This window comes from Solanum lycopersicum, chromosome 2, assembly GCF_036512215.1.
Source record: "Solanum lycopersicum chromosome 2, SLM_r2.1".
Classification (NCBI taxonomy): domain Eukaryota; kingdom Viridiplantae; phylum Streptophyta; class Magnoliopsida; order Solanales; family Solanaceae; genus Solanum; species Solanum lycopersicum.
The window spans coordinates 54,225,815-54,239,695 of NC_090801.1; the positions used below are offsets into that span (position 1 = coordinate 54,225,815).

Consider the following 13,881-nt stretch of genomic DNA (forward strand, 5'->3'; position numbering starts at 1 on the left):
TCCCTATGAGTTTGAGCCTATACTTTAATGCTCCATTTGATTTATTCAATCTTATGAGTGTTGAATAAAATAATTTTATTATTAAAATATAGCTTAATATTTCTTAAAAGTTTTATGGTATGTCTCATTTTTGCTGTCGCATCTAAGTAATATATATTTCATATAAAAAAAAAATTATTTAGCATACTTTCGGGTAAAAATTATATATAGCTTTTTTGCTTCTATTTACTCAGATACATATACTTCAATCTTTTGTTTATTTTAACATGTAAGCAGACATATATAATTTAGTGTAATTATAAATGAAAAGAAAATTGAATAAGGATTTTACTAGAAAAGATATAAAGTCATTATTGAAATCGTCACATATTATTATAAAGATATCTTAACTTTAAAAGTGTCATATCACATCACAATTTTTTTTTGATATATTTGTAAATGGGTCATTTTAACTCATTCACTCATATGGATTGTCGCGAGTGATGTTCACTCTTTTCAAACCCATTCAAACCGACCCAATTATTTACTAAAGTAGAAGAGTTATTTTTAGTATTTCTAAACTTTTAAAATTTTTCGCATATTGTCGTCTCTATGTCAAGATTCTTGGAGGAACAAAAAAATTAAATTTGATTTTTAAATCAAAATCTAATCACAATATTTATTAGGGTGTCCTACACCAATATGACAAGATTTAAGAGGATGATTGTTCGTGATGCACCACTATTGGACTAGCTTCCATTAAATGTTGGATGGAACCATTTTGATAAATCATCTTAGTCTCGATTTTTTTTTTCTTTGTTACATTATCTTTGAGTGGTGTGTTTTTAATTTAGCATTGTTTGAAAAGACTCTCCGACTCTTTTATGCTTGATTATTGTTGGTGATGAAATTAAATTTGATGCTTTTACTGATACACAAGAAAAAAGAACAAACTAATGCAAATTAAAAGACAACGAATTCCTATCATACTGCGTTTGAGAAAGATGACGAATTCATCACAAAAAGAGTACCAATGTTGATCTTGCAATAACAAAAAATAAAGAAGATGAAATCATGAAAAGAGGGTTACCAATGACGCTTTTGAGTTTAAATTTGAGAAAGATGATGTATATTAATTAAATAATTAATGATAAAAAAATAAAGTGACATATGACACTTTTAAGCTGGTTAATGACAATTAAAACACAATGATATTAAAAGGTTTTATGGATAATAGGACTTTTTCAAAGTTACGGTATTTTTATAAAAATATGAATCAACTTTTTAATGATAAGTTTATAATTTTTCTCAATTTTTAACAGGTTCTTAATTATCTATGACAAAACTCCTATTGACTTTAAAAAGTTAAAACGATGTAAAATTTGTTTGTTAGATTTGTTATTATTTTGATAAAATGATGATCAAATTCATTATAATAACTATTATTAAAATTTACTTAAATAAAAATTTATTAAAACGTGAAAGGTGTGGCATATGTCATGCCTACCCTACTGTACAACTTGTCCCATGGCTCAATGCTCATGCATGCATCTTATGAATTCGATAAAACTTTTTAAAAATGTTTTTTATTTAAAATTGAGTCAAAATCGATGGATTGTACATCATCACAAAAACATAGATTGGTTTCATAAATTTTTCACAATAGAATCGATTAAAAATGAGGAGTAAAATTCAATCCTTCGATCTTAATAAATCAAAAATTAATATAGAAATTTTAATAAAAGAATGACTCCTCAAATATCTTAACTACATCATTTTCCTATTGAATCATTAATTGCTCATAATTTGTTCCTTTTAAACATTGTTGGTTGATTTTGATTGGCTTATCTATTGTAAATGCCAACTGTGTTCGTATTTGTAATGATTTTAATTGAAGGAATAAAGACAAAATGTGTGAATCTCATTTACTTTTAATGTGTTCAAATGACTTGAATTAAAACATAATTATTCTCGAACGTTTTCATTATCAATTGAACTAATGAGTTCTGAAACACCATATTTATTCTTTATTAATACTCCTCACAAAGTTTCATCCTACATCAACCAACAATGTTTATTTAAAATGAATAAATTATGAATGATTCAATGATTTAATAGAAAAATAGCATAATTAAAATATCTGAAGAGAAAAACCCAACAAATTTAGAAATCTATTAAAATATTTGGCTTAAAAGAATTGTTAAGTCAAATAGGGACTAAAACAAGATAACCCTCTATCATCTTTATATATATATATATATATATATATATATATATGTATATATATATATAAAAGTTCATATGATGTGCTGAGACACTTTCACATTTTCATAGAGAGGACAAGGGAAGATAAACAGTGGAATCTAATTCTTGGCTAATGATTTCTTTTTATTTTGTTCGGTTAAAATTAGGAATGTATAAAATTAAATTGAAAATCAAATTAAACTGTAAATTGAATTAAATTATTTTTTTATTATTATATTTGAATTGATTTGATTTTAACATTAAAAAGTCGACCTGATCAAATTAATTTAACATTATATATATAATTTTTAAAAATTTATTTTATACATAAAAGTGTGTTGTAATTTCTAAATATTACTCGTACGTTTTCACAATTTTAAACTTTTAACATATTTTTTCAAGATTTTTGAAACTTAATTTCGAATGGTCTAATAAAGGTTATAGTCCATAGGTATTAATAACTTTCATAAAATTCAGTTCAAATCAAATCAATACTAATGCTAACAAAAAGAATAAATTAATTCAACACTAACGGGTCGATTGGTACAAAAATGAATAACGCATGGATTAGTGATGTAGGGATTAGTAATGCATGGATTAGTAGTGCAGAAATTACTAATGCAAATTTTATTTTTATCAAGTGTTTGGTTCATTATTTCCAATCCCAACTTATATTTGAAATCAAATTCTTTAAAGATCTCTTTTCCGATTATACCCTTAAATTATTATGTAATTGAGTCAATGTAGATAATTATCGAAAAATATTTTTTTTATGACATTCTAACTAGCTATGAGAAGAATAATTTTGTTGTCATGTTTCCAGTTTTCTACTTGAATTATTTTATGTACATTTACACATAAAAAATTGCAAGTTATAATTCTAATAAGTATGTAATTTTTTAAAATTGTTCAAAATAGGAATAATTAGTGATATATTTGTCTTTTAATTAGTAAATGTTACATAACTCACATTTTAAATTTATATTGATTTGAATTAGATATATTTAATTACAAACAAGTCTCTCTAAATAATTTGTAAACTAATTTATTTAAATAATTTTACTAGTACAAATATAAAACAAAAAATCAAGAAATTTAAATAAAACTAAAAAGATTTGAAGGATCTTTTTGTCTCTATGTGCTTATCCCATGGTATTATATTCTATGTATTATTAGTACTTCCAAATGGAAGGTATAAGTAATACATCGCATAATACCATGTAGGATATATTAACTAATCCATAAATTAGTTATACATAGGCTTATATTCCTATTAAACAAAGTATTAATTTATACCACATGATATATGAATTATTTTCTTTTAATACAGTCTACCAAACGCCCCCTAAAAATGATAATAATGTTGAATATTTGTTCTTTAGGTTTACATTTATTTACACATTTAAACTACAAACCAAATTTTAATTTTCATTTAACTAATACTATAAGACTTATTTTAGTATGATTTAATACATTAAAATTATTATTTTCATTATGATTTATCAATTTGCAATATTAATTTCTATCGTTTCATTATTATCTTTAAATGAATATTTTAGTGTTATCACTCATCTTATATTTTGTGTTATTTTTTAAAAACACCTTAGATAGTAATATTTGATTGAACTAATGAAATATTTTGAGCAAACGTTAGTCATATTTTTGTATGAGTACTTTACTGAAAATAGTCGATCTAATTTGATCTTTGAAAAACCCGAATCAATCTAGAAAATTAAAAAAAGCCACCTTTTATAAATCAGGTTTAGATTATTAATTTGAAATTTTGATACAAATAATTTAATTTAATATTCAAAAACCCTAAACCAACCCAATACTTCCCCCAAAATAGCAAATCATATAAATTAGGACATAAGTAATAAAGAAGTTATTTAAACCAAAAAAAAATAAACAAGAAAGAAGATCAAACAATTCTCATATTTTTTGTTGTTTTCTTAAGAATACCTTAGACAGTTGTGTTTTGAATAAGCTAAATAAATATTTGAAGCAAACATTAATTATGTGTTTGTATGAATACTTTTCCGAAAAAAATTTAAAACTCCGACAAAAAGTTAAAGATTATTCATTTGATTGATTTCAAACCTATCTAATTTGATATTTAAAAAATTCAAACCTACATAAAAAGCCAAAAAGTCAAGTTTTATAAATTTGATTTAATTTATTAATTTAAAATTTTGATAAAAATTATTTAATTTAATATTTAAAAAACATAAACCAACTCTGACTTTGTACATCCATAAAAACAACAAATCATATAGAAGATATTTAGACGGAAAAAAGAACACAAGAAAGAAGATAAAACAGATCCCATTCCGAAAACTTGGGCTTAAAAAAGCAGGGACACGTGATGAACCAAAAAAATCTTCAGCTTCAACTCTAGGCAACTGCCACGTGTAATAATATCCTAAAATCTGTTACTAACATTTTATACGCAATCTTATTCATAATTTCACAAAGTACTCGCCTATTCAATCATACTAGTTTCTTAATGATACATAAATTATCAAACAAATAAATGTTTATAATTTATTTTAGATCATAAATTTTACGTAAAACACGCTTCACACAGCTTAGGATGGAAATGAGCATATATATATATATATCTGCTCATTTTTTGTGATGTTTCGTTCAAGACAAAGCATAAAAATATGCATGCCTTAACACTCTAAATCCGCAACTAATTTAATTACGTTAGTTAAGTAAAGTCATTAACTTGGTTTGCACACTAAAATGGAAACTAAAAAGATGAGGTCAGACAAATTGCGTATAATTTCTTTTATGAAGGTGTATTTGAACCATATTTTAAAATATCTGTTATTTTCATTTTCCCACCAACATAAATAATAAATATAATGAAATAGAACATTGTATAGGTGAACGCACGTACATCTAGATTATATACTTACTACTCAAAGCTAAAAAGAAAGTGGTCGATTGGTGTGATGAATAAGGAAAAAATTATTTGACATAAATTATTAGAAGCCTTCAATTCTTTGTTAGGTTGTAGAGTGTGTGATAACTTATCTCAGGATTAATAATTATGACTGGGATATATAGACGGATAAATTCTTTTAGATGAGATGCACGTGCACTCGTTAATTTTTTAAAAAAATTGCGTATATCTCATCGTTTGTCTTCAAACCATATCAACCAACGTAGAAATTAAGTCTTAGGCCTAAATCACACTCTAAAAGGTAGCTCAAAGGGAGAAGATTGACCAAGCCCAATGCTTAGCATCTAATGCATGGACAATTTTGATTTTGGTACCCTCAACATCGGATGAGACGGGCCCTACTCTGATATCATGTACAGATTAGGTCTTACTCCTAATTCACAATCCAAAAGCTAGCTCAAAGAGAGGAGGATTGCTTAAGTCTTATAAAGAATCAACCCATCTCATTAATCAGCGATGTGAGACTTTTTTGATTATTTAACAACCAACCAACCCTAAGTACTATCAACTTTGCTATAGATGATGACTTCACGCGTCAAAATTTAAAAAGCTATATTTTGATGTAAAGCGTCGGCACATTTCTGAAACTGGATTGGTTTATAAGAAGGAAGAACCAATAAAACTTCCAAACAAGTAGTACTTTATAATGACAGAGACCCAATATAATTCTGTTCTACAAGAGATTCTCTGAAAAAAATAATCCCTTCAATCACTATGTGCTGCACCATATGAGCTGTTATTTGTACGTCTGAATGTGGTCTACACAATGATTCAAACTCCTTTTGTTCAACTATATCATTCAATATCCATAATTCACTTAGTTTTTTTTTATAAATTTTAAATTCGAATCTGAATTCACACATGCATGTAACACAAATTCACTTGGAACTAAAATGTTCATTACCAAGAAACTACAAGCTCCAACTTAAGATATACTTGGTGAAGAATAAAGAATCCTACTGGTAAAAACTACAGAAATACCCATATTACTACTAATAAAGTTACGTTGTTTAATAGAAGTTCAAAAGAATCAGCTTCATAATGTAACCATCAACCTCATAAAAACAAAAGAAAAAAGAAAACGTTACCATCAACGCTAGCTATACTCTATAACAAAACATAGTTGTCAGGTTAACAGCGCAATGTTCAAAAAAAAAATTCTTGTATTACTACTTATTTTACACTCGTTAGATAGGTTCCAAGTGTCTCAATGAAAATTAAATGATGAATTGCTTGATGTTTCATCCTCTTATCAATTAATTTTATCTCATATGGATGGTCAGTAAATGATTTTCTCTAAGGAACCAACAACAATACGGAACTGTATATATAATAAGCTAAATAATACCGGTAATATTATCATTTTAAGATATGATCGGTGTATAAATTAAATTCATTTGAATATGAACAATGATAAACTATATATCCTTAAACAAAGAAAAGAACAAGCCGAAGTTATAAGCAAAGTAATTTATTTACTTCAAGAGATAAGCTTTAATTTATTATTTGCAATAGTTTTCTTGTACTGAGGGATTTCATGTATAGTTAAAATGATTTTTTATCAGTCAAACAGTTAGAAAACACAATGTTAAAAAATCAAATGCTTTAACATAGTATTAAAAAATTATAATAGCAAAGCTCAAGGTACAACTTTATTTCTTAACGAAGTCCCTAAAAATTCATCATAACTCCGATTCAAGACGGATTATTGATGTTACCTATCACACAGACTCAACTGTGTAATTAAGATGATAGTTCAACTGATAAAAAGAAACAATTAAATCATGTAAGAGCTCTGCCTCCTCTTCATCTATTCTTTACCATATATATTTGATTCAACTAGCTAGCTATAAGTGTTAAAAGTAAAGTTAATGCAACTTTTTAGCTCTAACATATATTTATATTTGGTTTCAAATTAACAAAACAACAACTTAATATAAATTTTTGGACTAAGATATATCAAGAAAAGTTTCACTTGATATACGTTTTTGGGTTATCGGATTGTAAAGATAGCAAATTATGAAATGCTTAACTATGAAAATATCTCAAGTTAAGTTCAAAGCTACAAAACTCAAACTACTTCGATATAGGATAGAACAAAGGAGTGATAGTATATGTTTTCAACACAATCGACCCTACATATTCTATCTAGATATGATAATTATATCATGGAATAACATCTCCATCTTCTTTGAAACTCGATTAATTCTATAATGTTCATCTTCTTCGTAGATCGAATTGGTTCACTTGTTATCTATATGATTAAAACATTGGACCAATCTAAGAAGACGAAGGATAATTTACACGAATAGAAACATAATCAAGCAAAATCAAGTCATTAGGTTTCAGAATTTTCACGATCTCAACAAACTCTTTTTACAATTTATAAGTAGAGATTACACAAGAAGTGCTCGCAAATCCCCCCTTTTGCGCAAGATTTTATGCACAAAAGAAGCACAATCACCAATAATAATTATTTAGCATTATATAATAAGGTATTTAGGTAATTTAATTACCTGATAGTTGCTTCTTCATTAACGACCCAATCTAAGAGCAGCTTTAGCATCAAGTCTCCATGCAAATCCTCCAAATTCCATCTTCCATACATCACATGGCATTGTCTGTGAGTTTTTGGTGTACAGTATCCTCACAGTGCATGCAAAAGCTGATGAGTTAGGCAACAATATTTTCTCCTTCACTACCAGCCACGTCACCAGCTCCGGCGAATTTCCGGAACCTTCTAGAGGATCAACCATTCTCCGGTACGCCAGATTCACCCACCGAACTCTATCTAAACCGTCTGATATCAACCCTGGACACGTGTCAGCCTCCAGATTCTTCATCTTCTCTGTATCCGTACTACCTAACGCTTCTCCGTCTACCAACGCGTTTGTTATCTGGTCTACCATCACCCATGACTCCACCACTCTTTTCTTCTGCATCTCAACCGTCCGATCTATCTGATCTGATCCTACGGGAAAAATCTCACTGTTCTCCGATTTCTGAAAATTCATCCAGAAAGGTCGAGATCCAGAATTTTCTAGACTATTTCGGACGCCGCTACTGCTTTGCGGCATCAGCTGTAGAGTTATACCAGCTCCGTTATCCTCATACAATGAAGATCCGTCTTTATTTGCTTCGTCTTCTTTGTTAGACTTGCACTTGCTACTTTTCTTAACTCTAACGTACTTTCTCTTCGCTCTTCTTTTGGTAACAAGTTCCATGTTGTTATTTTCCGGTGTAGATCCATCCGATGAACCTCCGGCGACAGGTTTCGGTGCGATCGGACGGAATCTTAGCATTATCCGGTTCATTATCGTGGTATCGTTTTTTCCACCGGCGTACTTAGCTGCTGGAAAACCATTTCCACCGTCCATCAAAGCTGAGGAGGTTTCTCCAGGAGGTTATTTTAGACTGATAAAATGAAATTTGACCGGTTGCCGAGCAGATTATCATAGTTACAGCACAGTGCTAGGGGCGAAGGAAGGGCACGTGTCTAGGGCAAATGTAGAATAGTGAAGAGATATGATTGGTGCAGAGTGATTAGGTGGGTCCAGTGATAAAGTAGCGTATCCAGGGAAATTGGGTGTCCTGATTGGTGTGAAGGGATAATCCAATAAGAAGGTGGACACGTATATTGCACTGAGACAAAAAAGGTGCCACGTTATGTACCTTCTAAGTTGTGAGGACCAAAGTGGTGAATTACTTTTTGGTGGGAGGTTTCAATTACTGGACGCGTGTCAACTGCTAGAATTGTTACCTCTCACGCTCCTTGCTCGCTCCGTGAGAATCATTATATTCTCTTACATTTTAATTTGATTTAAAAAAAAAAATTAAATATTTTTCTCATAGACCACCTAGCCTTAATAAAATAATTCTAAATTACAAATTTTAAAAGTTTTATTTCCTTTCAAATGTCACCACCATATCAAAGAGTGCCACATTTTTATTTTAAGTTTTTCGCGAATTTTAAAAATATTTTAAATTATTAGTTATTATAATTTATAATATTTTTTAAATAATTTATAAATATGTATGTTTCATTTTAAAAAAATTAAAGATTTTATATAAATAATTAAATTTAAATTATTTGAATATAAAAAAAAATATCATATAAATTAAGACAGAAAAAATAATTGATCTCTAGTGAGCGAAGAGAACGCGCTATTATGAGAATTGTTATAGTTAATAAGGCTATGGCATTCGGACGCGTGGGGATTATTAGGGGTGACTCCGGGGCCCAGGTAAAATTTTGGACCTGTTATTTCAGTCTTGGATGGTGAAAGGAAAATAGATGAATAAAATTAAATATTATAAATCGATAAGATTAAAAAAAAATTATGGTATAAGAAGGGAAGAAATTTTTGCTAACACATGTTATATAAAACCAAAAAGAAACCCTAATTTCTATGTACACACTATACATGGGTGATCAATGAATTCTACATTGATCGTGTTGAAATTTAAATTATACAGAAAAAAAATATAATCTCTACGCAAGAGTGATATATAAGTGTTTTGAATACTACATCAACCATGCTTTCGAATTACAAAATGTTATAAGCAAAAGTAGTGATATGAAAACACTATTGAGACAATCAAGTAGATTTTGATAAGATTCTCTCGTCATATTAAATGTTAGGAGTAAAGGTTTATTTTCTTTGTTTTTCATTTAGAAGGATTTTCATTGGTTGCTTGTATATATATGAAAACATATTGAGACAATTACGTAGATTTTCTTTAGATTCTATTTCCTAACTATTATTCCTTTCGTCTAATTATATGATGATTAAGTAATTTGAATAAATTGATCAATTTTATTATTTTGATTAGCCTCTTAAAATTTGCTTAGATTTTCTAATTTTGTTTAAACTTTAATTATAAGGATAAAATGAAAAAATAATAATTAATTTTTTCCGATTCAGTAAATATTCAAGTAATTTATAGTAATATGTTCATCTAAATTGGGACAGAGTAGTAAAAAATTTTAATATTCTAAAAGTTGTTCAAATATTACTGATATTGTGTGATTGCTTACTAATGAAACTCATCTTCCGAGGGATTTCATAAAGAAGAAAAGATTTATATTACAAAAATATTATCCTAATTAATGGTGAATTTTAAAAAAAAAAAAATTCTATTCCTATATGTTGTATATAATTTTATTTATATATATAATGTATTTTTCAATAATAAATATTCATAAATTGACTTTATATGACTACACCACTGATTTAATCTCTTCATGAGATTATTCTTTAAACCTAACTATGTAGTCATCATGGGCAAGTTGGAATTTGGAAACGAAAAATATTAAGGCTCAAAAGTCTGGTAATATGCAACTAAAGGAATCTTCAAAGCTAAAGTATGTACTAATGATTATAATTTTTATTTGATTAAAGCTACTTTCTATTGTTCTTTTTTCCAATTTATTGTTCTTATTCATTGTGAGTTGTGACATACATTTTTAATAATCAAATCAACTGGAAATTAAGCAATTCTCTAAGTTTGGAAATTCAAAATTTGAATGAGAAATTAGTGTAGATATACTGAATATAATATGCAAGGGGAATAATTTGGATTTGATGATATTGATACTGCTTAATTTTTCAAAATGTTGTATTTGTTTAAAAGTGAATTTTAAAATTCACAGTTGATATATAATCGGTATAGTTTAAAAGTTTTATAATTAAATATCAATAAAGTAAAGAGAAAGGTTTGAAACATGAAATAATCTAGCCACAGATTGTCGACAGTTAATAGGAATAGAAAATAGCGAGGGTATTATAAGATAGAAAAATAATTTATGAAATAAAAAACGTTTGGGCTAATTATTGACCCGTTAATTTATTGACTCAACTTATCAAAATTTATATTGATGTATAATCCAAAATATTAATAAATATCTTGTTAAAATATTTTAAAATTTTTATTTTATTTGATAAGTTATATATAGTTATAACAACTCTTCTCCTTTAGTAATAAAGTAGGTACACATTATACCTATTCCATTTTATAGGATTATATTAAAAATGTTGTTGTCAAACTATGATAGTATTGTGTTTTATATAGTGATAATGATAATCTTTTCAAATATCACTTTTTATATATAAAATAAAATGTGTTTAACGATAAAAGGTGAGAATTAAATTCTAAAATTTAAAACTTAAAAATTAACATTCATTTGTGAAATGAGAAGAATACTTCAATTTCAATTCATTACTTTTATATTCATTTGAAATATCAATTTTTTGTAATATAGAATTTCAAATTTTAAATTGTTGATTTCAATTTTTTATATATAAATTGTGATTTGAAATCAATGTCCAAATGAACCAATAGTAACTCTTTTACACGTAATATCCTATATAACATATTGAAAGCTACAAAAAACTTTAAGAATAATTTAATATATTTTACGCATTTTTAATTTGAAATATAAAATAAAAAGGAAAATTAATTTTTTTCCTAATTTATATCAAAGGCGTGTAGTGAGCAAAAATGGGGTCAAGAGAGAATAAATAAACAGTACTTTTGTAATGTGTTGTGTGGTTTTTGAATGGATAAGAATATGACAATATTTTCAAACATTTTTGGATAAAATATCGACAATCTTATCTGGTTAGGTTTGCACAGTAAAGGTCCCCTCACGGATATAAAAATTTAAATTTATAAGTTTATTATTAATTGATATTTTGAAATGTTATAAATGCAATAGGTGGATAAGTTTATGTTATATGTCTTAAATTGATTATAAATATATATATATTTGTATAATTGTAATATTATTATAAATAATTAATTGATGATTTGGTAAGAATTAAGATAATAATGATAAAAATAATTTATGTGGATATGAGTGTGCATGCGCCATCAAGCAAAATATCTTAGAAATTTATTTTTATATTACGTTACATGTCGCAATAACTTGAATACCTTATTTTCTTAATGACATGTATTTTAGCTATATTTATAACTCTAGAAAGAAACTCAAAGAGTACATTCCATTCTTTTCCATTTCAAAATATTCGTCATTTTAAAAAAAAGTTAAATATATAAATTTTAATTAATATCATAAGAAATATTTATTTATTATATTGATATGATAAAATTATCATATTTTTTGTAACATTTGTAAATTATGATACATAAAATTAATATAGTTTAATTATAAATTATAATATTTAAAAAAAGTAAAACATGATAACTATTCAAAATGAAAAGTAATAAATTAAAATGATAAAGTATGTACTAACCTGTTTGAGAGCGCTTTTGTCTCTCAATGCGAATTCAAATTTAATCGTATTTAAATTTGAGATGCTGCTCAGCTAGGGTCGTTCTAGCGTCCATGCACCTACATAAACAGAAATATCCTAAATAATATTATCTTCACTTCAATTTATATAAATAAGAATAATCAGAAATTTTAGAGAAAAAAAATAAATACGAAAAAAACGATATTTTATTTAGATAATACTCTCATAATTGTAATTTCTTTATCTAATTATTTCAAAGAAATGTCTCTTCAGACAACTCACTATTTCTAATTTTTAATATGAGATTATAAAATTTTGAAAATGTTTTACGTATTTTTATACTATAAAATTATTTTCTGTACTACCTAAAAAATTAGAAAAATCAAACAAATAAATTGATGAAATAAGCGGTGTAATAATTAAAAAAATCATTTCGTTTAAGTTATAAATTATGAACTAATAAACTAACCTTTTTATTGATCATTAAAAGGGTGTAATAACAATAAAAAATTTACTCTTACAAAAAAAATGGAAATAATATCCTTATGACTCAATTTGTTATTTTACTTTTGATTTGAAATTAAAATTTTAAAGATAAACAATTTTTTTTTTTAAAAAAAATGAACTAAAACTATTCAGAATACACTAAAAGATTGATTATATTAAAATTTTTAAAAATAATACATTCTTTATTAAACAAACTTAAAAAAGAAAAATAATTCAACAAATTAATTCTGAGAGAGAAGTGAAGAAAGCTTTAAATTATTGCAGACAGCTAAACTTATAGCCGGATGCGCTGTTTTCCGTCAACTCTCTCCTCTTTAACACGGTAGGTAGGTAGAGCTTAATGATTCATCTGAATACGATACTTATTTTTTTTGGTACGACACATAAATATATATAAATAAAAGATTAACTTTATAATTTTAAATTCTGAATTCATATCGAAAAAATGTACTGAGTATCCATAACATAAAATTGAAAACAGGGCATAGTTTTTACCTGAACTTTATGATTGGATAGGGTAATATATGCCAGTAGCAGACCACCGGCGTAGTAGATCGTAGCATCGTCGATCGATCATGAGATTTGTACAATTCCATTCGTAATTCTATAGTAGAGTAATAAAGTTTTCATTAGCTCTGGTTTTTTGTGATGTCTCTGTTTTTCTTTAGACATAATGTTGTTTGTCTAGGCAGAGGAAGTTAAAAGGGGTAGTTTTGAAATAAAATATAATATTATTTATTAAGGGTATAAATAATTTAAAATTATTTATTTTACTATTCATATTATGATAATAAGAAAAATTAATTTTTTTAGTTATATAAAATGAAATAACTTATTCTATAAAATATCTTAACGTTTGAAATATCTATATTTATCTCGTCTCAGATCTCCCTACAATAAAAGAAAAGTTTGAAGATAGTGTTA

General features: G+C 26.6%; 1 protein-coding gene across 1 annotated transcript; it reads right to left on the reverse strand.

Moving 5' to 3' along the window:
* Positions 1-7,511: 7,511 nt before the first annotated feature.
* Positions 7,512-13,798, reverse strand: LOC101250767 (uncharacterized). Its single transcript, XM_010318762.4, has 2 exons — positions 13,453-13,798; positions 7,512-12,548 (listed from the first exon to the last, which is right to left on the reverse strand). Exon 2 carries the CDS (start codon positions 8,569-8,571, stop codon positions 7,729-7,731), a length of 843 nt encoding a protein of 280 aa, XP_010317064.1. The 5' UTR covers positions 8,572-12,548; positions 13,453-13,798; the 3' UTR covers positions 7,512-7,728.
* Between the last annotated feature and the right edge of the window lie 83 nt (positions 13,799-13,881).